The sequence below is a fragment of the Oncorhynchus kisutch genome, linkage group LG10 (genome assembly GCF_002021735.2).
Source record: "Oncorhynchus kisutch isolate 150728-3 linkage group LG10, Okis_V2, whole genome shotgun sequence".
NCBI lineage: Eukaryota > Metazoa > Chordata > Actinopteri > Salmoniformes > Salmonidae > Oncorhynchus > Oncorhynchus kisutch.
Window position 1 is genome coordinate 61257187 of NC_034183.2, and position 27142 is coordinate 61284328.

At 47.3% G+C, this 27142-nt stretch overlaps 1 protein-coding gene across 8 annotated transcripts in view; it reads left to right on the forward strand.

Moving 5' to 3' along the window:
- The window catches only part of LOC109893489 (mucin-17), a 36218-nt gene extending 9478 nt beyond the window's left edge, over nucleotides 1-26740 (forward strand). For 6 of the 8 annotated variants that reach the window (XM_031834501.1, XM_031834503.1, XM_031834506.1 and 3 more), the window contains 4 exons: nucleotides 10662-11372; nucleotides 11735-11822; nucleotides 21433-21650; nucleotides 21797-26740. In XM_031834501.1, coding sequence (XP_031690361.1) covers nucleotides 10757-11372; nucleotides 11735-11822; nucleotides 21433-21650; nucleotides 21797-25773 — 4899 coding nt within the window. In that variant the 5' untranslated portion in view covers nucleotides 10662-10756 and the 3' untranslated portion in view covers nucleotides 25774-26740. The remainder of the gene's footprint in view (nucleotides 1-10661; nucleotides 11373-11734; nucleotides 11823-21432; nucleotides 21651-21796) is intronic. The other 2 variants (XM_031834505.1, XM_031834502.1) reach the window with 1 other exon arrangement.
- The last annotated feature ends 402 nt before the right edge of the window (nucleotides 26741-27142 follow it).

Sequence of the window (27142 nt, forward strand, 5' to 3'; positions counted from 1 at the left end):
TTCCCATAGACGGACCCATATAGAAGTCAGATTAAACTGGATGCAACTTGGATATTGGCGGTCCATGAATCGGCCATCTTGGATGCTGTCTCTACTGCTTTTATTGCTCAGTGGGCTGAACAGTTCAGCTTGAACTGTATGACCTTTGGCACTTTCTGTCACCATCGCTTATGAATAAAGTCAGCTGGCAACTGGCCTGCAGTCGTGAGATTATTTTAACCACAGACTTGGGACTGTAGTAGTGGTTTCTGTACTGCCACTCCATTGTTTGCAATGGTCGTCACAATAATTCTGCTACGGACATTGGTCCAGCCAAGATAGCTGCCTCAGTGGTATCGCAGTTGTCAGTCCTGACAGTTGCTGCGCAGTTTTGAGGGTATATATGCCAGCAGCTGCAGTCATTAATTTTCTGTGAGGCTCTGAATTCTTCCAGTGGGAGGCTGGATAATGGACATGGTTCAGAACCCTGTTGCTATGCCTCTCTCACCACTTTCACAATTTTGCCTGGATTTCTGTGGTTGCTGACTGGCTGCGATATGGCATAACGTCTACTCAACATGGAAATTATCTTTAATACTGTCAAACTAAAGGCTTGCTGGTTTCTAGAAGGGATGCATGATATATAGGTAAACCTATCAGAATCAGCCGATATTAGTTGAAAGTGTCAACATCGGTATCGGCCCTATGTGCAAAATCGGTGTCAAAGCTGATGTGCATACCTATATAATGTAGGTACATGACGTAATGACGCCACATACAATTTTGCGCAACACAGCATTCCTAACCTAGCCCACAATGTCTGCTGTGTGGATCGAGCAGTCATTTGAAAGAGTAAACTCAAAGGCCAAATCCATTATAATGGAATTCATTGCCCTTGACAATCAACTGTTCTCTGTCGTGGGTGATGTTGGCTTTCACTGACTGGTTGAGCACCGGTACACACTACCAATTGTGCTATTTTTCAGATGTTGCCCTATCGGAGTTACACCGTAATAGCGTCACTGGTATTAGCTTCATGACATGTGGAACGCCATTTGGGTCTTTGCAGGTCAAATAACACAGTTCTATTATAGAATGTTGTGTGTTCTGAATTTGCACGTGCAAACCAAGCGCCACTACTATCAGTAGCACTGTCAAAGCTGAACAAGAAAGTATACCGGCCATGAACTATGTGTTTACAATACCGTGTTGGTAATAACGCATTATTTGTTAGACCGCAACTTCTGGGGTAGCTAGCTTTAGCTTGGTACCTAGCTAGCACCAATACAACCAGCCTGAAAACAATGACCATTAGAAACTGCAGTCATTTTCATTGTTCTTAGCAATGATTTAGGAATCCTTGTAAGTATTAGCTAGGTAGCTACTTGTTCGCATATTGAACTTCAGTTCATGAAAATAAATAGCTAGCCAGCTACTTAACGTTAGCTTTGGGCAACGGGGTTATAAACAGCCAGCTAGCTTCATCTGGCTAGTGAGGCTAGACCGGACCGGGTTATGTGTTGTGAAGCTAGCCACAATATGGATTAGGCACAATTGCAGAATTTGCAGCTTGCCTTCAAAATAAAAGTACCTATTTTGAAAGTGATGCATGAGGTTACAATTGGTGGAATCATGCCATATTTAGACTACATAATGTTAAACAAGGTTGGAATGTGAATCAATTAAATAGGTTATCAATCTACTCGGTGACACCCACAGAACACAATTGTGAAGAGTTTACGCAAATGTTAGCATTGTATCTCTTATCGCGGGACTGTGAGAAATCACCTCCCCTGTCAGCCTATTGTGTGTATTGACATTCATGTTGCACTGTACAGCTTTACCTAAGGATTGGGGTATCAGTCTACTCAACACCCAAGATACTTTTTCCCAAAGTCGTCCTCAGTTATCAGACTCAAACTTCCACGCAGTATTGTTTTACAACAGAAATAGTGTTCAATACACACAGGTTGACAATGAATGTGGCTCAATTCAGTTTTTTCAGAGTCCCACAATAAGAGCTACGACGCTAATATTCTCTGGGTGTCACTGGGTAGGCGGATACCTATGGATTGTGAATCAATGACATGGGGTAAGGCTGTACAGTGAAATAAGTATGCTCCCAATGCAATTCTAAAGAATAATGCATCCAGAGTGATTTCAACAGATTTTTGTCAAATTAACGTGGCCTTCTGTTGAATTTATATAACATTCCAACATTAGCACGATCTGTTCAATAACGGCATAATTCTACTATTTGTATTCATTTGCATCGCTGTCAATGACACTTATTTAAAAGGCTAACGCAAAGTCCACTTGTGGCTAATCCTTATTGTGGTTAGCTTCACATAGATGGGTCGGACCCCCATTAATCAAATAAGAACTGTCTTATAAATTAGGGTTATTTTAGATGATGACACCTAGCTATATAGTTTGTCATTTTGCAATGTTTTTGGGGAAGAACATGTTTGCATCCATTAGTTAGCTAGCTTTTTTAATGCCAGCACTGTACGTGCGCGAAACAACTTTACCAGCATCGTAGCATACGTATCGATGAATCGTTGTGAAATATGAGTGATAGTGTAATAATTACATAAATGTATTAACACGTTAAATTATGTGACGTGCAGTCATATTCAGGTCCTGATTGGTCAACAAGCTTATTTGACACGTTAAATAGTGTTATTTGACACATCTTTTTTAGCATGCAAAGACCTAAATGGCGTTCCATAGGAATCCTGGTTGAGAATGAAACGACTGAACAACGAAACAGCACAGCAAGTTAGTGAAAGATGTTTTACTGGTAATCGGGACTTACGTAAATGCCAACAAACAAAATAACTTTTTGGTGTGTGTAACCTTTTATTTAACTAGGCAAGTCTGTTAAGAACACATTCTTATTTACAATGACGGCCTACCCCGTCCAAAACCGGACGATGCTGGGCCAATTGTGCGCCACCCTATGGGACTCCCAATCACGACCAGATGCGATACAGCCTGGATTTGAACCAGGGACTGTAGTGACACCTCTTGCACTGAGATGCAGTGCCTTAGACCCCTGTGTGTGTTAACTATTTAACTGTACTAGAATGCTTAAGGCTGCGAACATTTTAAGTATCTTTTTCTTTTGGCAAGGAAAATGTCATCGGTGCATCACTAGTTTCTAGTGATTGAGCATCATTCTGCCACCTGTAGCTGATACAGTGCATTTGGAAAGTATTCAGACTCCTTGACTTCCCACTTTTTTTTAACAGCCTTATTCTAATATGGATTAAATTGTTATTCCCCCCCTCAGTCTACACACAATACCCCATAATGAGAAACAAAACGGGTTTATAGAAATTTTTGCTAATTTATTAAATATCACATTTACATAAGTATTCAGACCCTTTACTCAGTACTTTGTTGAAGCACCTTTGGCAGCGATTACAGCCTCTAGTCTTGGGTATGACGCTACAAGCTAGGCACACCTGTATTTGGGTAGTTTCTCCCATTCTTCTCTGCAGATCCTCTCAAGCTCAGGTTGGATAGGGAGCGTTGCTGCACAGCTATTTTCAGATGTCTCCAGAAATGTTCGATCTAGTTCAAGGCTGTGTGCTTAGGGTTGTTGTCCTGTTGGAAGGTGAACCTTCGCCCCAGTCTGAGTTCCTGAGAGCTCTGTAGCATGTTTTCATCAAGGATCTCTCTGTACTTTGCTCCATCTTTCCTTCGATACTAACATGTCTCCCAGTCCCTGCCGCTGAGAAACATCCCCACGGCATGCTGCTGCCACCACCATGCTTCACCATAGGGATGGTCCCAGGTTTCCTCCAGACGTGACGCTTGGCGTTCAGGCCAAAGAGTTCAATCTTGGTTTCATCAGACCAGAGAATCTTGTTTCACATGGTCTGAGTGTCCTTTAGGTGCCTTCTGCCAAACTCCAAGCGGGCTCTCGTGCCTTTTACTGAGTGGCTTCTGTCTGGTCACTCTACCATAACAGCATGATTGGTGGATTGCTGCAGAGATGGGAGAACCTTCCAGAAGTGCAACCATCTCCACAGAGTAAATCTGGAACTCTGTCAGAGCGACCATTGGATTCTTCCTGACCAAGGTAATACCCAATGCATTCAGCATTGTCAGTGCTGTGGCCGCCTGTACACCATGGGGCAGTCTGGCATGATATGGATGCCAAAAGTTCCCGATGATAGAATTATGGATACATTTGAGAGTTGACAAGGGGGTTTGTCAGATGTTTTGAGTCATTTGAAATGCTATTGTCCTGTAATTTATATTTAAGAAGCCTTTTGACCCAAGGCCCAAATGCCATGTCAATTTCTGGGTAAAGGCTAGGTACAGTTTTATGTGGTGTTAGCCCAGCTGTTATTTTGTTGAAAAGCCCCGGTTAGCCCTGGTGGTGTTGACAACCTGCGAGGGATCAGATTCCATCTGGAACGTGCCTGCTCTGCTTCAAACAGGAGGACATAATCCTCTTATGGCCAGAGTCTGTTCCAGTAGTGAGTGGCTGCTAGAGAGCTGGAGCCTCAAGGGTATGTTTTGCTGTCCCATCCAGATGCCTGCCTTGTTCCTCTCCGTCCTGTCTGGTGTCATAGAGCCATCTGGTGGGTTGGATCGATCTGGCCTAATGTCATTTACCCCCTGAGTGAAGTCTGTCAGTGGGGACACGGCCCATTATGGAGAAGGACCTGCTCTTCAAGTGACACATTACCCTCGCCTTCAGTCCCTCCACACCAGCCTCACTGGTGGGTAACCCCCAGGCAAGGGACCCCATTAGTGGAACAGGTCCCTGTCTGCCTCTCTAATGCACTGGCGCTTCTCACCATCTGAGTAGCCCACATCCTCACTTTCTCCCCCACGATCAATATCGGCATGGTCAAGATCACACCCACCCCGCTGTTCCTCTCAGTGGTCTACTGTAGCTAGACCGTGTGCTGTTGGGACCTTGTTTGTTGTCGGCTCCATCTCTCCATTGTTGTGATGGAGCCAGGTCTTTTTGTTTGGTTTCTGGGACACACAAGGCCTCTGTCCTGGGCGCTCTGTCTCTGTGGGTAGTCTCTGGGCCGGCGCTGGAGGACAGTCGGCCTGATCGTACAGGATTAGCAAATCTCTTTGTCCAGGGTTAACAAGCTCTGTCATGTGTTAATCTCCCTGTCCCCGGGGGGGCGAGTCTCCTGAGGCTGGGAGATGGGTGACGCACGCTGGTAAAGTGGGGGTAGTGTGTGTTTGGGACCAGCATAATCACTTGATAGGTCCGGGAGCAAAGGCATGTGATGTAGATAGTACCCTTCTCTCATTTGAAGTGTCTACCAGTCGTGCCATAGCGGTACAGATTCTAAATCTGCTTTTGGCTCCTACTAAACTTCTTTAGAGCACAGGGATTAGTCTGTCACGTCACATGGTTCTGTGATTCAGGTGTCTGTCACACAAGATGTTGCCTTGACTGACACAGGCAGCAGACCAGTGAACAAGAGAAAAGCATATTCCTGAACTGAGTTTACTTTGTCCAATGTCTGTTACCAAGACCATTGAGTTGTCAATAGAAATCATAAGGTTGAAACCATGGTGCATTGTAGGCTATAGCCCAGGAGACAGAGCAGAAAGCAGCTGATTTGGATCCTGTCTGGGGAGTTATGTGTCCACAGCCTCATTTGTCGGGCATGTCCTGACGTCACCGTCCGAGAAGGGCCTCACAATCCCGTCTCGTCTCCCTCCTACACCGTGTCCAGGGAAGGAATTCTGTGGAGAGGAGTCAACTTTGTTTGGAGAGGTTTGTTTGTGTGTGGGGCAGGGGTGGCTTCCGGACCTTTGGCCGGGCCTGTTTGGGAATGTGCGAGCCGCGATTAGTGTCAGGGTGATGAAGGCAGCTCACTGACTCAGCTGGGACGGTGTCATGCGTCTTTTGTGCTCTCCTTTCTTAGCTGGGCAGCACACAGCAACAATCAGTCCCTCAGTCTCTTGGGTTCTGTTGTAGATAGCCGCCCCAAGGCTACAGAAGTGTATAATGGTTTCTGTTAAAGCAGAGAGAGGGACGGTACCATGCAGGGAAAGCATCCTGCTGATTGAGTGGAGAGATGAACTGATGTGTACGGTAGTCGCTGAAAGGGACTATGATGATGGGTATGGTGTTATGTAATGCTTTTATGATGATGATGCTCATGACGTCTCTTGAAGCCTTGGAAAGCATGTATTTTTGGATGTGATCTATATTGTAAGTTCCTGAATGACTTTTAATCACACTTGCAGATTTGTCATTCTCTACAATGTATTAATTGTACTTTGAAATGAATGATATTAGTAAGGCACAGCAGCTGTTCAGGGTTTAGTGCCAAGATTTCCCTCTGAGATGATACATGATGGAGCGTATTAATGGGGGGGGTTGTAGCTTTTGGAGGCGGTGCTGTTAGTTTCTGTTTTGGGCCCTCTGTAGCGCCCTCTAGCACTCCTCTGTTTCCCTTCTCTTCTTTTGTATCAGAACCATCTGCACCAGCCCCAAATGAAGTTGTTGCCATGGGTCTAACCTTCTCTTTTATTCTTTGTGTATCTTGTCTAAGACTGGTAGTACCACCCATTCTGGTTTCAGCTGCGACTGTTTAAATTCCCCAGACTTGCTTGTGGATTCGATGCTGCATCGTTCAACAGAATGTTCTGATCCTCAACGCACCATGTCTGGTGTGTATGCCTGTCCTCCCTCAGAGGAATAGTGGAATGCTGCAGGGTGTCTGTTTTAGAGTTTACCTCTGGCTCTATGCCAGCGCGTGGTGCCTCAAACATGAATGTTCACTGTAACCTATTGGAATGTTCATTTCAAATCTTTAAACTGAAATGAACATGTTTGCGTCGAACATAAACCTTGTGGAACTTACTTCAGCGGTGTTGAATAAGAGCAGTGGTTTCTAGATGAAGACGCCACACAGTCTCAACATTAAACTGAGAGATGTTCTGTCAACACAGGCACCAGGGCGTCTTAACACTGGCCGAGGAGTAAAGACACCGGATCCCAGTGTTGGCAGCATGTGTTGATGGGTTCAGAGGCCGTTAAACTGGCCTCTTCAAACCAGACTCCCGACCGTTAACTCTTGAATCCTCTCTCTGGTGCCAGGGTTATCAATTCTATCGCTAGGCATTAAGGGAAGGTTACGGGAGCGTTAAGGAGAAGCACACTAAACTGATCTCCTGTTCGCTTGCCCCGGCTTCCTTCCGCTACAATCCTCCCATTGACGGCTATTTACAGCTGACCCTGGGGGACATGCAGGCACAGAGAATGTATGTTCACACAGCAGTGTACTACTATTGCGGTGGCGGTTGCCATTGCTAGCTATTCATAAGTGCCGTTGACCGCTGTGATTTTCAGTAGCCAGGCTTTTGTTCCTGGCAAAGGGAGGCCCTGATTAGACATGCACACACTGGCCACCAGGAGAGATGACATTAAGTTAGCGTTTAGCCCACCCACTCCTGCTGGGGACTTTAATTGGGAATTGAACATGTATCGTTTACGCCAATAGGTTTTTGTTGACCGTTTTATCAAACAAATTGACCTAATGGCCCAAAACACAGCCATACACATGCAAAGTCTTGTATCGGTGTGCACAGTTTTTTTAAATGTCAAAGTGATGATTACCGTTAGAATATGCTCATGACCTGATTGGGAGTCCCATATAGCGGTGCACAATTGGCCCAGCATCGTCCGGGTTTGGCCGGTGTAGGCTGTCATTGCAAATAAGAATTTGTCCTTAACTGACTTGCCTAGTTAAATAAAAATTCTGAGGGCTCCTCAAACGCATGTCTAGACAATCAGAAAAGCTGGGATCTCCCAGTGCTCTTGGAGGCCTGCCAGATAACAGTATAGGCCTGTAAGTGTCTGCGGTGTCTGAGACACATGGAGGCAGGTTAGTTTACATTAAATATGGCTCTTGGAGGATGATCATACTTTGCCCAGCTGGTGTTCTATCATCAGCTGCTGAAGGGCATTAAACGTCTTGTCTATGATTGATTAACAATAATGAGATAAAGGTGTGTGTTTGTGCACGTTCATCCTATTGTTTGGTTTCTCCTTGACATGACCGTGAACCCCTGCTCTTGGTGGTGTGTATGCGTAGTATTTTAATGGCGTGTGTGTGTTTGTTCTCTGTATCTGTGTTGCTCATCGGTGAGGCTTGTAGAGAATGTTATGTGAGATGCAGTTTGATAAGATGGAGCGGCTGTTTGGGAAGATATCGAAACCATCACTGTCCAAAGGACATTTAAAAAAACGCTAACTTATTTATCTTTCTGAACCTAAGCTAACGATGTATAAATAAAAACATGCAACTCTACATGATAGTAACAACAAAGATGTCTGTACTCATCTTCCTCTCTTTATTGCTTCCCTAAATAACAATGAATTCTCCAGACAACATGGACAGGAAGTTGTTCCTCTCCTCTTGGGGGGTGGCGAGCGTCCTTGGGGTTGTGATGCAGCTGGTTGACCCTTGTCATCTTCCATCTAGGCTACAACTCATATCCTCTAGCCGTTTAGCAGCCGACAGCTTCTGATATCCCACTCCAATGAACAATGTATATCTAACACACTACCATCTGTGGAGAATCAGCTTGAGATGTTTTACGAACAGGGAATCCTAACGCCATCCATCTCTAATCAAGCATATGACTGCAAAAACCATCCAAAAATATTTCACCAAAGACAACTACAACATTGCAGGGTTGTCCAAAGTGTCAAAATATTGCCAGTGCCAACACGTGTATCATTGGGCGTAGTTGTATGTTCCTTACTACATAGGGTGATGTAGACGGGGCGAGGGCCTTCGACTAGAGCTGTGTAATTTCCCAACTGGAGGAAAAAGAGCAGAGCAGTGTTCCTCTGGCTGAGGGCTGGAGATTTATCACCACAGCAGAGCAGAGCTGGGAAAAGCACAGTCTGCCTGTTCAGAAACTGCAGGAATAGAACCGTTCAGAACACAGGATGGGGAGGTAGAGGGAGCAAGGCACCGATTGGATTTGACTTGATTTTTTCCTAGTTGAGTTGTCAGGGATATTGACATGTGAGTCCCTGGTGTCAATCTGGAGTTGGATTTTGTTGTTGGTTTTCTTTTTGAAGGGTTGGAGAAAGGGCAGGCGTCTGATGTTAGTGTAGAGGTCTGTTATAGGCAGAGCAGCATGGTGTGAGGACCTGGTTCTTGAACAGAGCGTCTCTGTTGGACTGAGCTTAACATGTACATGTGTGAAGCACTGTTGCTTTCACTTGCATCCAACAGACACCTCACTCCAAATGTGACTGGTGTGTCACTCAATTAATCTGATTGCCCTGTGTGCTCTGGCAGGGCCCTGGCAGGGCTCTCTCCTCCCCCTCTCACTGCCACTGTTGTCTGTCACTGTGTGTGTGTGCTACTTGCGGTATGGACTTCTCCCCGAGGGCTTTTTATCTCTCTCCTTCTCTCTCTCTCTCTCTCTCTCTCTCTCTCTCTTACCCTCTGGCCTTGCTCAGCTGCTCAGGCCATCTGTGTGAACGCAAACAGAGAACAGAGGGGTCGAGAGAGTGCGAGGGTGGGGGAAGTTGAGGAAAAGGAGAAAATGGGAGGTTTGGCAGGGGAACGAAGGAAAGCACAGTAATGTATTTAGTTTTAGAGGATGAGTAAGAGATGAGAGCAGAGAGAAACGGGGGCTGTGTGGGGAGTGGTTCCAGGAAGCTGACAGTATAAAGACTGACTCTCTCCTCGAGAAAGGAGGGGGAGCAGCAGATATGGGTATGGGGGAGAGAGGGGCTGAGAGGCCTTCTAGAGTCCAAGCTTTGCAGACTGTATCCCCTCCTGTTCCCATGCTCCTCAGGCCAAGCCACTTTCTCTACCTCGGCGTTGCTTCACTGACTCTTTACGTTTCCCTCTTATTAGGCCTCTGCTCCACACTTCAGGTCTTACCTCTCCACCCTGACGGCAAAGCATCTGTGTTTATGGTACTTCCCCAGTGCGACTGCCTGCTAGTCAGTTCTTATGGCATTGTTGACATGCATGTCTTTTCCTTTACATCTCCTTGTGAGTGGTTTGGTTCACCACATCTGAGTGGCGTGTGGTTCCTTAGCTTTGCGGTCTTGTCTGATGAACTAGAGCATGTTGTAGAGAGAGCTCCTTCTGACTCGGTTTGTTAGGAGTGGAAGGGATTTTTGCGATTTCCCCTCGCTTCAGTTGAAGGATGGCTCGTCTTCCAAGCTAGTGGCTCTGATGCTGCTTCTGTATGTAGACCTAGGATATAATACACTCAAGTGCATTCTCTGGCTTGTTAATGTTTAAAAACAAGATTTGCTAGCTCTGTTTTGCCTTGAGTTTGTACTAAGAACAGAATGTGTCTACATTTTTTAAATAGTTGTCCCCTATCCCTTCCCCCAGAATATATTGTCACACGTATCGTGTGTGTGTGAGTTCCCTTCAGGGTTATTTAGCAATGAAGCTCTCTGCAGAATGGCACATCCTGTTCTGTCTGCTCCTAATCTGTTCGGATCATTGACCTTAAACACGTTTTCTCTACATTCAAAACAATATTTTGGCATACGCTGTATGTAGTGTTTGTCTGTATATCTGTCTGTAGGAAAGTCTTTATCTGATCCCTCCGTGGCCTGTCTGCTGATATGAAGGCTCCGTGTCATGCATGTCCAGTCTTGTTACAGCCTGACGATACTATTCTCTTCTCTTTGCCAGATCAGACTCCACCATCGCCTGAGTGCAGTTACCATCTTCAGTCTCAAGCTCTCCAGCCCTCCTCTGTAGAGACGGACAGCCAGGACTGAGGGGAGATGAAACCGGATGGGGTTGCCACGGCAGCGATGGAGCCAATGGAAGCACTGGATGCCGATCCGGTAAACGAGTCAGTTGCGATGGGAGAGGAACCTAATCAGGCTGCGCCGGCACCACACACTGAGGGAGTTGGCCAGCAGGGAGAGATGGGGCAGGGTGAGCCTCAACCAGAGCCAGCCCAGGTGGCACCCACCAAGACGGGGAACAGCAAGGCTGCAGCAGACCCAAAAGCCAAGACCAAGGCCCCCGCTGCTAAGACGAAGCCTGGGACCACAATTAAGACCACGACCGGACCAGGGTCTCGACCCAACACCGCCCAGAGCCGACTGACCAATGGGGTTTCCAAGCCACATGCCAACGGAGTGGCCAAGAAGACCACCGCTGGTGCCCCAGAGAAGACCACGCCCAAGAGGCCCGTAGGCACAGCCGTTGCCCCTACCACTAAGACCACCGCCAAGGTTGGTGAGAAGAAGGCAGCGGGCACCACCCGCCCTGCCTCGGCTCCTGCTGCCACCAACGGGGTGAAGGCCACCACAGGAACAGCAGCAAAGAAGACACCTGCGGCGCCAACTAATGGTGTCAAAGCCACCACCACCGCTGCTAAGAAGCCCACAGGTAGGCTAACATATAGGACCAGTAATTTTCAGTCACTGAAAGCTACGAGAAGCCTTGCATTTGTCATCAGTTGCCAATTGTCTTCTGTACACAGCAAATGTACATTTTCCCTGAGGCAAAGTATGACATTGTACTGTGAATGTTGGCATACAGCACATCCAGATCTATTCAGCTGAAGATGTATGACATGCTGGAATGACTGCAATAAATATAGAAATACATTGGCCTGGTTCCTCATGAAATAAATGTTATGACGTAAATCATTGGCTGCGTCTTTCAAGTGAAATAATCTTACTCATGTTGTATATCTATCTCTTTGTCCTTCCCTCTCTTCCTCACCTTCCCATATCTCATCTCCCCAGCTCCCCGGCCTGTCTCTGCAGCTACCACCAAGCCCAGCACTGCCGCTGCTCCCAAGCCTGATAGGCCCCCTGTTTCCAAGACAACCAGGTAGGCCAACCATTGGTGTAGAGCTCGTAGCCCCTCCCCTGGGGAGAGACTGTGAGTGTGTAGATAACAACATAGTAGGCAGTAATTGGTCCTCACTTCAAGCTTCCTCCAGGCAAAAGCTGATTGTCTGTCTACCTAGCTGGGCAGCCTTTTGTTTGATGCCAACTTCAATTCCCTGTGCAATACATGTGCAACTACAGCAGCAGTAATGAATTGTTTTAATAAATTCAGTGTAACGCTCCAGTTGCGACTGAGAAACCAGTTGCTTCATTTGGGAATGTTTCAGGCTGAAAGGGACTGGTTAAAACACTCTGGAGGAACAGGCACAATGTCTTTACACAGAGAGGGGCTTTAAGAAGTCCTCGGAAGTAGGCCAGCAGTCACTCTGAGCCAGGTATCGCAGCGCTGTTTTGGGTTTGCAAATCGCATCCAGAGATTAGTCTGCACCCCTCAGAATAAATAATAACCAACTCCAGGAGACAGACCAGGCTGTTTTGGACCTCTGTTTGGCAGTGAGTAGAATTAGGTCAGATTAGGCCCAGACAGTACCTGAGTCACGCTGTGTGGCGTTCCAGCAGAGACACGCGTAACCCCAGGGAGCAACACCAGAGAGTCATGGGCTGCGGCGAGGTGGCTCAACAAGCCTTTTGTCTGTGAAGAGGGGGGATGATCAGGGATGTCCTAAGGTGTCTGGCTGTTCTTTGAATAGGCCCTCACTCCCCCTGCCCAACCCCCCCTTTCCCCTTCTGTGTTGTTTGTGTACCAAGGGAACTGTGGTCTCTTACTTTCATAGTTCCTTACTTTTCATAGCTCCCCTTCCAACAATCTAGCAGGATCTAGCGAGTACATACTAGTCAACAGAGAGCGATTTTAGAATTTTTTTGGCGAGTGCGACAATCTCTGGTGAAGTTAAACTATGAGGTAAGCGGGGAATTTAATCCATGCATTACGGAACAAAACAGTCAACTTTGCGTTGTGCAACATATGGCTGAGGGAGATAGCTTGGAGGATGATGGGTGCAGTGAGCGTTGTGTACCCAGCCAGCCTGCACTGGGGGTAACAGACTGTGACAGGGTCATAAACCTCTGCTGTAATTAGATTTAGCCCTTTCCCTTCCTGCTCCCTCTTTTTTAATGCATGTCTGTATCAGATGAGCGTATGAGTGCAGAGTGGATACGTTCTGTCATATCAGACACCGCCTGTCTCCCTGCTCACTGAGACCGCTGACTCTCACACACAATACTCATTTTGTCCCTCAATTTATTAAAGTTCACTCTTTAGGAGATTTTAATCAGACAGAAAAGATTGGAACGCAAATATATAGTTTTTTTTAACGATCCTACAGCTACAAATGGCCTAAATCTAATTTGACTGAATCTCATCATTATGGCTGTGACAATTATAGAATAACCAGTAGGCTAAATGTCATGCAAATGGCCATGGTTGTCTTAATATTGAATTATTTTTAATAAAAATGTTTTGAACTTGTAATGCATTTTTGAAAATTTCCTACGAGATACTTAATGTATATGACACTGCTTTGGTGACACTGCTTTGGTGACACTCCCGTCTCACAAATTGTTTTTAACTGAGACATATATCTGAAAGTTTTGGACATTGAAGTTTATGCATATTATTATGATGCATCTAGATGACCCTGCGTTCCATGGCAGCGATAATAGCTCCCCATGTGCAATGTTGACCAATAGCAATTCATAGAGTTTTCAGAATTTTAAACAATGCTATGTACAAGATTCCAAATTCTCATCATGAATGGATCAATGAAATGCTCAAAGGCATTAACATGGTGTCCATTTTAAAAGTTATAAATATTTGACCGCTTGGAATGTCTCTCCCAACCATGCTGTTTTGCTCGTAAAATGATTAAGCTACCAACTTTACCCAATTCATGTTAAAATAACAAACTGCTATTGGGTCAACTATAGGGTACAAAACATTAGGAACACCGTTCCATGACATTGTCCAGGTGAAAGCTGTGGTCCCTTATTGAGGTCACCTGTCTCCTCCCTTTCAATCTGTGTAGATGAAAGGGAGGAGACGGGTTAAAGATGGATTCTTAAGTCTTGATATGATTGAGACATGGATTGTGTATGTGTCCCATTCAGAGGGTAAATGGGCAAGACAGGCCAGCATCCCTGCGGAAAGCTTTCCACAGTCCATGCCTGACGAATTGAGGCTGTTCTTAGCGCAAAAGGAAGGGTGTTCCTGATGTTTTGTACACTCCGTGTGTACTTGAATATGAACTTGAATCCCCCTTCGCCTAAAATGACGATTATGATGATTTTGTTCCTGGATATTGCTCCTAATTGTCGGTTACACAATTCTATAATAATTGTACCAGCCCTACACATCATGGCTGTTTTGGTTCCGTTGACATTTAGCAAGTCTGTTCTGTTTGTCCTGAAACTGTTACGCTTTTTGTTCTGTTTTAGTCTCACTCCTCTGACCCCTCCAAACACTAGATCCAGTCTGCTGGTGACACATCTCAGATTGATTCTGAAGTTCAACCTCAGACTTTGTCGGTGGCAGCTGAAACTATGTGTGTGAAATGAATAGTCTGCAGCAGCACACGATTTCTCAGCATTCCACCTCTCCTTTTACAGTAGCACTTAATACCTGTAACTACTTCCTGGTTGGTGGGTGTGGTAGAGGTGTGAACACTATTTGGCCGCAATGTGTGTGCCATTTGTTTTTGCCTTAACAATTTAGCTGTGCGATGAGGTGTGCACACATTTGCTCAAGCCAACACTGTTGTAGGGTTGTTGGTACTCTCTGTGCATGTCTGCTGTTTGATACTGATTGCCTGTATAATGTTAGATCTACAGCTTGTGACAGGAAACCTCTGGGTCTGATTTAGTGTATGCTGAAAAATAAGTCATTATGTGGTGTTGGACACAGTGGGTGGTGTGGGGGAAGGTATGTGTGTTTTGAGAATAGTTGAGATGACATCATGCAGTGCCTGTCATTGCTCATTGGGTGAAGGTTTGCTTGCATGCGTATGCTAGTGTCGTATATGCTGTGCAGGCCTGTATTGCTGGGAGGCTGTGTATGTTAATCAGCACGCTGTATGTGTGCATGTAGTCCAACAACAAAATGGCGCCAATGATCGTTGCCCTGTTGCTAGCGCCTAGCCAACTTTACAGTCTAATTTTGGTGTTAGTTTATTAGATTTTTTCAGATTTTATTTATTACTTCTGTTGTTTTTGACTTGACTGTTATTGATTAATGTACTGCGTTGAGGAAGCTAGCACAAGCATTTCACTGCACCTTTTATACCTGCTGTACGCTGACAAATACAATGTTATTTGATGGTAGAGGTCGACCGATTATGATTTTTCAACACCGATACCGATTATTGGAGGACCAAAAAAGCCGATACAGATTTAATCGGATGGTTTTTTTACATTTATTTATTTTGTAATAATGACAATTACAATAATACTGAATTAACACGTATTTTAACTTAATATAAAACATCAAAATAAATTTAGCCTCAAATAAATGAAACATGTTCAATTTGGTTTAAATAATGCAAAAACAAAGTGTTGGAGAAGAAAGTAATATGTGCCACGTATGTGCCATGTAATAAAGCTAACATTTGAGTTCCTTGCTCAGAACATGAGAATATATGAAAGTTGGTGGTTCCTTTTAACATGAGACTTGTTGTAGTTAATATAGTATTTATAGGACTATTTCTCTCTATACCATTTGTATTTCATATGCCTTTGACTATTGGATGCTCTTATAGGCACTATAGTATTGCCAGTGTAACAGTATAGCTTCCATCCCTCTCCTCGCCCATACCTGGGCTCGAACTAGGAATACATCGACAACAGCCACACTCGAAGCAGCGTTACCCATCGCTCCACAAAAGCCGCGACCCTTGCAGCGCAAGGGGAATAACTACTCCAAATCTAAAAGGGAGTGACCTTTGAAACAGTATTAGCGCACACCCAGCTAACTAGCTAGCCATTTCACATTGGTTACACCAGCCATTAGGCTGATGGGCTTGAAGTCATAAACAGCTCTGTGCTGTTTGAAAGAATGATAACGGGCCTGCTGCTGCTCAGTCAGACTGCTCTATCAAATCATAGACTTAATTATAACATAACACACAGAAATACAAGCCTTTGGTCATTAATATGGTCGAATCCGGAAACTATCATCTCGAAAACAAGACGTTTATTCTTCAGTGAAATACGGAACCGTTCGGTATTTTATCTAACGGGTGGCATCCTTAAGTCTAAATATTCTTGTTACATTGCACAACCTTCAATTTTTGTCATAATTACGTAAAATCCAGGCAAATTAGTTGCATATACCCTGACTCTGTGTGCAATGAATGCAAGAGAAATGACACAATTTCACCTGGTTAATATTGCCTGCTAAACTGGATTAGTAGTTATAACTAGTGATTGATTGTTTTTTATAAGATAAGTTTAATGCTAGCTAGCAATTTACCTTGGCTTCTACTGCGTAACAGGCAGGCTCCTCGTGGAGTGCAATGGTTAGAGCGTTGGACTAGTTAACTTTACCATAGCAAGAATGGATCTCCTGAGCTGACAAGGTGAAAATCTGACGTTCTCCCCCTGAACAAGGCAGTTAACCCACCGTTCCTAGGCCGTCATTGAAAATGTGTTCTTAACTGACCTGCCAAGTTAAATAAAGGTGTATATATAAAAAAAAAATGGAAATCGGCACCCAAAAATACCAATTTCCGATTGTTATGAAAACTTGAAATCGGCCCTAATTAATCGGACATTCCGATTAATCGGTTGACCTCTGGTATTTACCCAGTATGACTGGGAGTGTAGTATGTAGCTGAACATGTTGCACGTCATGGCTTCAGAGTATGTAGCTGAACATGTTGCACGTCATGGCTTCAGAGTATGTACCTGAACATGTTGCACGTCATGGCTTCAGTAGAGTATGTAGCTGAACATGTTGCACGTCATGGCTTCAGTAGAGTATGTAGCTGAACATGTTGCACGTCATGGCTTCAGTAGAGTATGTAGCTGAACATGTTGCACGTCATGGCTTCAGTAGAGTATGTAGCTGAACATGTTGCACGTCATGGCTTCAGTAGAGTATGTAGCTGAACATGTTGCACGCCATGGCTTCAGTAGAGTATGTAGCTGAACATGTTGCACGTCATGGCTTCAGTAGAGTATGTAGCTGAACATGTTGCACGTCATGGCTTCAGTAGAGTATGTAGCTGAACATGTTGCACGTCATGGCTTCAGTAGAGTGAACCACATAAAGGGCTGAGGAGGATGGATGCTACACAGATGAATAAGTCATATCCTTGCTGAGCCTCGTCACTGCTAGGAGGGTATATGGAGATAAGTGAACGTAGTGAGGTGGTGGGGGATCTAAATAGAACAGCAAAGGATGTGTGAGAGGGAGATGGACCCAATGCACATTATACAGGACCCCATGCACACTATACAGGACCCCATGCACATTATACAGGACCCAATGCACACTATACAGGACCCCATGCACATTATACAGGACCCCATGCACATTATACAGGACCCCATGCACATTATACAGGACCCCATGCACATTATACAGGACCCCATGCACATTATACAGGACCCCATGCACATTATACAGGACCCAATGCACACTATACAGGACCCCATGCACACTATACAGGACCCCATGCACATTATACAGGACCCCATGCACATTATACAAGACCCCATGCACATTATACAGGACCCCATGCGCATTATACAGGACCCCATGCGCATTATACAGGACCCCATGCACATTATACAGGACCCCATGCACATTATACAGGACCCCATGCACATTATACAGGACCCCATGCACATTATACAGGACCCCATGCACATTATACAGGACCCCATGCACATTATACAGGACCCCATGCACATTATACAGGACCCCATGCACACTATACAGGACCCCATGCACACTATACAGGACCCCATGCACACTATACAGGACCCCATGCACACTATACAGGACCCCATGCACACTATACAGGACCCCATGCACATTATACAGGACCCCATGCACATTATACAGGACCCCATGCACACTATACAGGACCCCATAAACGGTGCATTGTTGGGCCTGTATGGAGTAAGGAGCGTCGGTGTTCTATGAATTTGAAGGAAGCCATGAAAGGCTAGGAGAAGAGGGCAGGGGTGGTGGTTCTCTCTCCCTTGTCCTGCTGTACTAAACAGTAATAGAGCAGTAGGCTGCCAGTCGTGTACAATATGAAGCAGGCCAGTTGTGCAGGCTGTAAATCTCCTCTCCTGCTGGGCTGTGGGTGTGACAGGCAGACCACTCTGACGCCATGGTTTTATGGGAGGTGCAACAGCAGACCTAATCACCTAAAGTGTGTGTGTGTGTGTTTGAGCTCATGCTCTAGAAGTATGGCAGATGTGATGGATGTTGCAGAGGACTCTCTGGGAAGGCAGGGGTTCTGCTCACCACAGTCATACAGGGACCTGCATCGTCACTCACCCACCAGGTTCTACTTGCTCTTTGTTCTCACTGGTTTCCTCTTTGTCCCTCTACTGCTAGGAGATGGAAACCATTTGACTGTAATCGACACCTCAGCTTTGATATCTTGTTATTTTTAAACGCTATTTCCCTCAAGCAGAACCAACCAAGAAGCCAGCTATAGCTGGTTTATCAGGTTAAGGCAGCACCCTGTGTAATATCTTATCCTTTCGCTCAAAGCCCCTCTTGAGTGCTGCTGCGGCAGTATAAGGGTCTCTCTAGCTCCAAGGCAACTAACTACCTGGTGAATTTCTCTGGGAAATTGCAAGCAAAGGACTGATACCTTTTTGTTCCTGGGTTAGAGTGAGATTTATGTGGGGTTCCCATATCTCTGAAGCACTGTGTGGATGTCCTGGAGGTAGAGTCGTCTCCTTTTAACCAGGGTAAAGTGTCCCTCCCAGTCTTTCTGCTGAACTAAAATGGCATCATCTCTAATATGCCAGCTGTCTCCCCGGGAGGAGGTCCGTTCCCATGGTAGCTGGCTCTCTGCTGTTAGCTTTGCTGCAGGGGAGGCACTAGCCTTGCTTATGCATCTCATTGACTTAATCGTAGCCCCACTTTGATTTGCCACGCGAAGGCACACAACCTTTTTATGTTAATCACCGCAAAGCTCCACATCGTTCCAGAATCCGCAATGAAACTAAAATGTTATATTTTAAAAACCCCAGGCGACTTTGGTGGACTTTAATTGTCTCTGCGCTCATTTTTTAAGCTTCAGTGAATTTCTAGGCTTTATCCCTACATTTTCTTTAACCCCAATTTGTGATGATGTTCCCAATGGCAAGGCCTTTGGCAAGTTTGAGAAACAATGCACAGCAATTTTCCTTCATTGTGTGCAAGCTATTAGACTCTGATCAGGAGTCTAACATGATCAACGCTGCCTCAGTCATTTGGGTGACAGTGAACTTAATTCGAGAATACGGGGGGAAAATAAAAAAGCTTATAACAATTCAAGTATCATTGCACTGTAATGCCTCAGTGGAGCCTTTTCATTGTGCCTAACTGCCGAGAAGCATGTATTCATTTTGTAACACAACCTGTCTGTCTTTTTTATTATTGTTCGGCCATGCCTCTTTATTCTATAACGGCTACACTGGCTCCTACAACAGTGACCGGACCTATTTGAGAAGCGGCAGTGATAGAAGGTTAATGACGTGTAATCGGATGAGCGTTTTCTCTCTCTCTCCTACTGCCTTTGACGATGGCCCGCTAATCTGCCTTGCTTCCCTACCTAAACGGAGTCATCTTGTCATTTTGGATTAGCCATATTCCTTTCGTCACACAGATTAAGATAAATACTGTCATCATCTCTCCTGCATTCTCTCTACCCTCTATTCAGTTCGTCCTGTAATTATTTTCTCATCTTTAATTCAATTTTTTTCTGTCAGCACACACTTACAAATCTCCTAAACTTAGAATTTCACCACGTTACTTTTCTTTTTAGTGTGTCCTCACGTCTAGACCTGTCAGATTGATACCTGAGGAAACCACCACGTCACGTTCTGCTCGTTTGGAGTTAATCAGCTGAAGTGTCAGCCAATTAAAAAGCTCTTCTCCTGGACTAGGTTATCATGCATTCTATTAGAGGAAAGGGACAGTTTTTGTGATGCAACTCTGGATAGAAACAATGGCCTTTTTGTACCATGACCTAGGCTGTTAATGCTTCATAAGAAGTCTTAGTCTAGACGTCACCACACCAAACAATATCATTAACATGAGCTTGTAATCCCTCATCGTTAGTAATAACAGGCAGTCTCTTGTTTTGGTACAACAGGATCATCAGCTGCTTCCCTCCCTCTTCACTCTCTACCTATGACAACTCATACTGTACAGGGTCATCAGCTGCTTCCCTCCCTCTTCACCGCTCTTCATTCTCTACCCATGACAACTCATACTGTACAGGGTCATCAGCTGCTTCCCTCCCTCTTCACCGCTCTTCATTCTCTACCTACGACAACTCATACTGTACAGGGAAGGAAGCTGTGCATGGCTGTAATCCATTGCTCGTGTCCAGTGGACATCATGTCGAGGCTAGATGTTACCAGACAGGCTGTGTGTTCAATTAGGCATATACTTGACAGGGTGTGCGTGGCACTCTGGGTTTCCTTACCATGTAAAAACTGGCGGCATTTGATCTTGTACAATGAAATATGCTTTTAACATCCATAGTTCCAACAGGGATTTGAACAAGTTATTTCAGTGCTCCGTCTGAATTAAAGATGAACATGACCGCAGCGATCTTCCCTCTCCCCGCCGCCGATGCTAACTCTGTTCTTTATTTAGAGGCGGTGGTGCAGTGCAGCGTAGGCTAACGAGATCTCACGACTGTGTCACTGCATGTCGGCTACTTTGCACTGGCCTGACGTGGAAGCTACTTGACCAGAGTGCACATTACCCTCATGTCAGGAGAGGTGGGCTGGATGTAGCAGGGAGGAGGATGGGGGTGGTCTTGGCAGTTGGGGGGGGCTCCACTCTGTATGTGTGGTGTGACTCATCTCCCAGACTGCACTGCTTCAGATGCCTCAGGGTGATGTGGGGAGGGGGTTGCTGGGTTGACTGGCTGAGTAACTGTATTAGTGCCCTGTCGGGGCCAGCCACTCCAGGCATTGAAGAGATGAGGAGTGAATGGAGGTTGACTCCTCTTCGTCCTCATGTTCTTGTTGTGTTTTCTCCGTCGTCACTTGGTTTATGACCAATCTGTGTTCCTGAGGAAGTCTAGTGTCTGGCAGGGCTGTAGAAGTGACTAACAGAATGACTTGTGAATACAGTCGACAGGGCCTCTTGCTCTGTGATTTATGGCCCAGGGGTTACCAGCATGTGGAACTCGAGGGACCAACTTTCGCTTGACGACGCAAAAGAGTCTGTTAAACATTGGTGTTTGTCACTTTATTTGTATTTAAATATATAGCCCTCGCAGTCATGTCTCCATTTCAATATTTTATCACCTCTACAGAAATACTGGTTCATGGTGTCTGGTAGATGACCCCCCTGGTTTGAAAGCCGTGCTCAGTGATTCTGACCCCACCGCTCTTCTGTTCTCACTCAGGCCTGCCACTGCTGCTCCAGGATCTCGCCCTGCCTCTGCTGCAGCCAGCACAGCCACAGCCAAGAGCTCCACATCCACAGCCAAGCCTGGCACCCCCACGGCTAAAACCACCTCCACCACTCCCAGACCAGCCTCTGCCAAAGCCGGCTCTACAACACCCTCTGCTGGACGGATCCCAACATCACAGCCCTCAAAAACCGCAACTCCCATCAAGAAAGGTAAGAGGTTCAATTTTTTGGTTCAATTTCTTTTTAAATTACAAAGGTTTTAACTTTTTATTACATTTTTCAAAATATATCTATATTAGATCATTTGTTCATCATAATTAAGTTTCCATCCAACCCTTGTCCTTTTCCTCCTCCAGATGTTACCAAATCAGCCACCAAGAAGCCTGCAGCGGCTCCTCTCACTCGCACCTCACCAGCCAAGACCACCAAACCTGAGACTCCTAAATCAGCCTCCTCATCCAAGCCAGACTCCACCCCCAAGAAGCTGGCTGCCAGCAGCAAGGCCGCAGACACCAAGAAGACGCCAAGCAAGCCCACGCCTTCAAAGGATGTCAGTGCTGGCCCCAAGACCCCTAGTAGCAAGCCAGCAGGGAAGGCTTCCACCCCTAAGAAGACTGTGGGCAGCAACACTCCCATGGCAGTGAAGCGTGGCCCCAAGCCCACGATGGCGGCAGAGCCCGCGACTAAAGAGGGTGAGACCCAGGACGCCGCTGTTGCTGCCACCATATCTGCAGCTGCCTTGGCTGCTGTGGTCTCCATGGCAACCTCGGAAGAAGCAGTGGTGGCTGTGGTCCCAGAGGAGAAGGAGACTGTGCCCCTTCAGGCCAGCCAGCCAGAGGAGGCCCCAGAGGCCATTCTCTCTCAGCTGTCAGCTCAGCTGGACCTGGTCCCCCTGGAAGAGCCAGCAGACACAGTGTCTCCCCTGGGCACCACGGTCTTGTCTCCTCCATGCTCCCCCACTGGGCCCATGTCCCCGGTCAGGGAGCCCCAGAATGCCTCTGCTCTGCTGGACATGCACGTCCAGCCAGAACCCAGTTCCCAGAACCAGTCTGCCATGGCTCCACAGAGCCCGGTCCAGGAGGAGGAGATATTCCAGGCAGACTGCTGGGCCCAGAACCAGTCTGCCATGGCTCCACAGAGCCCGGTCCAGGAGGAGGTGAAGGTCCAGCCAGATGAGCAGCAGGAGGACCTTCTCATGCCCTCCTCTTCAGCCCCTCCTGCATTCAGCATAATGTCTCAGCCCATGGATGAGTTCACCTCGGAGGTCCTGGTCTCTCCCTCTCAGGACCAGGAAGAGGCAGTGGAGAAGGCAGATGAGGAGATCAACGAAGATGATGACGATGAGGAGGAAGAGGAGAGGACAGTGGGCAAGCCGACATCACTGTTGGACATGAGTAGCTCTCAGCCCTCAGAGGAGGCCAAGCCTGCAGGCTTCAGTGGTGCCACCGGTTGGCATCGGGATGATGTCTTGTCAGGGATGGATTCTGAGGATGTGAGCAGTATGAGCAGCCGCCTGCAGGGGGCGTCAGAGTTGAGCAGCACCCAGCATACGGGCCTGCTGCAAGGTACCCAGAGCTCCGACGCCCTGGTAGACTCCAGCCTCAAGGGAGAAGGCTCCCCCGATGTGGAGACACTGCTCAACGAGGATAATGAAGATGAGGAGGATAGGAAAGTGTGCAAGCCGACATCACTGTTGGACATGAGTAGCTCTCAGCCCTCAGAGGAGGCCAAGCCTGCAGGCTTCAGTGGTTCCACCGGTTGGCATGGGGATGACCTTTTGTCAAGGATGGACTCTGAGGATGTGAGCAGCCGCCTGCAGGGGTCATCGGAGATTAGCAGCACCCAGCATACGGGCCTGCTGCAGGGTACCCAGAGCTCCGACGCCCTGGTAGACTCCAGCCTCAAGGGCTCCGAGGGAGAAGGGGACTTCATGGGCTCCCCCAATGTGGAGACCCTGTCCAACGATGAGGAGGAAGATGAAGAGGAATATGAGGATAGGAAAGTGTGCAAGCCGACATCACTGTTTGACATGGGTAGCTCTCAGCCCTCAGAGGAGGCTAAGCCTGCAGGCTTCAGTGGTTCCACCGGTTGGCATGGGGATGACCGTTTGTCAAGGATGGACTCTGAGGATGTGAGCAGCCGCCTGCAGGGGTCATCGGTGATTAGCAGCACCCAGCATACGGGCCTGCTGCAGGGTACCCAGAGCTCCGACGCCCTGGTAGACTCCAGCCTCAAGGGCTCCGAGGGAGAAGGGGACTTCATGGGCTCCCCCAATGTGGAGACCCTGTCCAACGATGAGGAGGAAGATGAAGAGGAATATGAGGATAGGAAAGTGTGCAAGCCGACATCACTGTTTGACATGGGTAGCTCTCAGCCCTCAGAGGAGGCTAAGCCTGCAGGCTTCAGTGGTTCCACCGGTTGGCATGGGGATGACCGTTTGTCAGGGATGGACTCTGAGGATGTGAGCAGCTGCCTTCAGGGGTCAGCAGAGATTAGCAGCACCCATCATAGGGGCCTGCTGCAGGGTGAGGAGATCAACGGAGATGATGAGGAGGAAGAGGAGAGGACAGTCCTGGTAGACTCCGGCCTCAAGGGCTCCGAGGGAGAAGGGGCCTTCATGGGCTCCCCCAATGTGGAGACCCTGTCCAACGAGGAAGAGGATAGGAAAGTGTGCAAGCCGACATCACTGTTTGACATGAGTAGCTCTCAGCCCTCAGAGGAGGCCAAGCCTGCAGGCTTCAGTGGTTCCACCGGTTGGCATGGGAATGACCTTTTGTCAGGGATGGACTCTGAGGATGTGAGCAGCCGCCTGCAGGGGTCATCGGAGATTAGCAGCACCCAGCATACGGGCCTGCTGCAGGGTACCCAGAGCTCCGACGCCCTGGTAGACTCCAGCCTCAAGGGCTCCGAGGGAGAAGGGGCCTTCACGGGTTCCACCAATGTGGAGACTCTGTCCAACGATGAGGAGCGAGTTGATGATATGGATGTGAGCTCAGAGCGGGCAGTGGACCACCAGAACGTGTGTCAGCAAGAGGATGAGGAGGATGATGATGATGTGGAGATGCCCAGCGAAGGGGTGACGGAGAGTGGACTGGAGAGCTGTGGGAACGCAGATGAGGATGACTACACAGAGGACCGTTTGGATAACCTCAACCGTTCAACCGTCCCACCTTCCTCAGCCTGGGGTCAGACAAACCCCTTCACTGACCCCTGGGCCCAGCCCCACCTCTCCTCCCCCCACACTGCCTCTAGCCCCCTGTCTGACCACGGGGCTGACGGCCCTGAGAGGCCCACCCAGTCCTCTGCCCAGGCCTGGTTGGATCTCAGTGCCCCCTCTCTGATGCTCCATTCAGAGCAGCCCTCAGAGCCCCAGACTGCCCCTGAGGAGATGGAGAGCTTTTCCCCAGTGGAGGCCTCTGCCCCCCCAGGCCCCCCTGCTGTGGGCATGTCTCAGTCCAGCACCCTGAGTGGCACGGCCCTGGCCGTCCACAGCAGCAGTGAAACCAGCACTCCCGAGGAGCTCCGTGACTATGACAGCAGCTCCGGGGTGGAGTCACGCTCTGACAAGCAGCAGACTCCCGTGCCATCCAATGTGCAGCCTGACCTGGAGCAGGACTTGGGCATCCATCTGGAGCGAGGTGACGAGGAGGAGGAGGCTGAGACGCTCCCTGCTGACGAGGTCCTGGGAGCAGGCCCTCCTACTGCCCCCGCCTCTGCCCCCTCTTCCCCCTCCACCTCGGGAGACGAGGCCAGCGACACGGAGGGTGAGATGCAGATCAATGACCCAGATGTTCCCGTCACCATGGATGACAGCGCTGAGTTCGACAGTCCACCGTCCGCCCGTATCCTGCCTGCCCTGGAAGAGGATGAGGAGGTGGTGGAGGCGCCGGCCGGAGGAGAGGAGGAGGACGGGGGTGGCGGCACACCCCAGTCTGCGAACTCAGTGGCGTCTTACGGCTTCGACTGCACCATGTCCAACTCCAACGCCCACTCCACTGCCGAGAGCTGCGGTAAGAGTCCCGGCATCTTCTCCCTGGAGAACGAGGACCAGTTGCCCGAGGAGGCCAAGGACCCCTCCCTCATCAAGGAGCTGACCCTGCCAGCAGCGGCCGCCCAGTCAGAGGAGCTGCTGGGAGGCCCTGTAGACCTGCTGCCCCTGGGCCAGCCTGGGGACCAACACCATTACATGCTGGGGGGGAAGATGGATGCTGACGACCTGGAGGACACCCTCTGCCTGGGGCCCCAGCATGCCGGGGAGGCCAGCGAGGGCCAGCCACCCTACTACTCTGCTATATGCGATAAGACTGATAGCTTTCTGGCAGGTAACGTATAAGTCCCTACCCCTGGAATGCACCTTCTTCCCCCCGCCCCCCCCCTTGTTGTTCTTAGTTTTTCTCTCGAGGTGGGTTAGATGGTTTAGAAAAACAAGCAAATGATGGTAGGAAACAAAAGAAGCAAGGGGAACGAAAGACTGTAGATCAGTGAAGCCTCCCTCTTTCATACTACTATTATGGTTATGAATGTATGGCACTACTTTATATGTACACTAGCTACCATTTTCTATTAGAATGTTCTTTTTAAGTAACACTGCGTACTCTGTAACCCTTGAGGGGGCATTGACTGACTGGTCCGTTGGGACAAAGCTCTTAAAAGAAAAAGAGTAATGGACTCTACCTACATGTGTATTTATCCTACTGTTTTTACCAAACAAATGTCAGTTCTTTTGTTTTTGTACTTGTTTTGTTGGAACCCGGTCCTCCCTCCCCTATGTACACGCTCCATTTGATCCTGCACCGTAGAGATATCCTACTCTCTTTTTTTACAAGTTTGTCTTGTTTTCAACACCATTTTAGTATTGAATAAAAGACTAGATATTTAACATGGCTTTCCTCCCCTTATAGTTTTGTTGAGGTCGGTATGGGAGTGTTCAATTTGAAGTTTGTCTAGTTTTAATTTGCGCTACAGGAAGTTTGCCTCTCCCTGCATAGATTATCATGGCAAGTAAAGTTGTCATGTACAGTGTTTTTTGAGGCATCTGTTTTAAGTGTTCATGCCTCTTAGTTGATCATTTGTGCTTCAGAACCAACTAACAACTATTTCTGGGGGAAAAACGTGCATTCCTCTGCATTTTAGAATGCTTTTCTCACTGAAACGCTTTTAGTGATATTGCATATTCCAACTTGCATGTACTAACATTGAAATTGTATCTGATTAAACCATTATACAGTAGGGATGTTCATAAATGAATGGTTCACGCTAAGTAGGTTTTTCAAAATTCCATTAAACATCATTGCAAGGCACGTTCCTGTTTCTTGTTATTTCCCATTAGCGTAGCATGTCTCAATTGTTGTCTAGGTCAGTTTTATGTATTTCAATGACATCACTGTCCTCACCATGGGAATCACTTTCCATCAGGAAGTGAAGTTTTATCTGTGGAATGGTGTTGATGCGCAATGGAATTTTGGTTAGGAGGCAATCCACCTGGTGTCCCATACCCTGTTTTCCAGCATGTATATGTTTTTCTCTGACCTCCATGGATTCAACGCAGACCAACACCACATTTGTAAATGTCCTTGGTAGGTGGTAGTCCCCAAACAGACACCAGGGAAGAATCCTGCTCCTGGGTCCCTTTACTGTATGTCCTAAAGGTTTTAAATCCTCTTCGACGTGAAGCTCAAACCTGCCTGTATCCTCCCGAATGC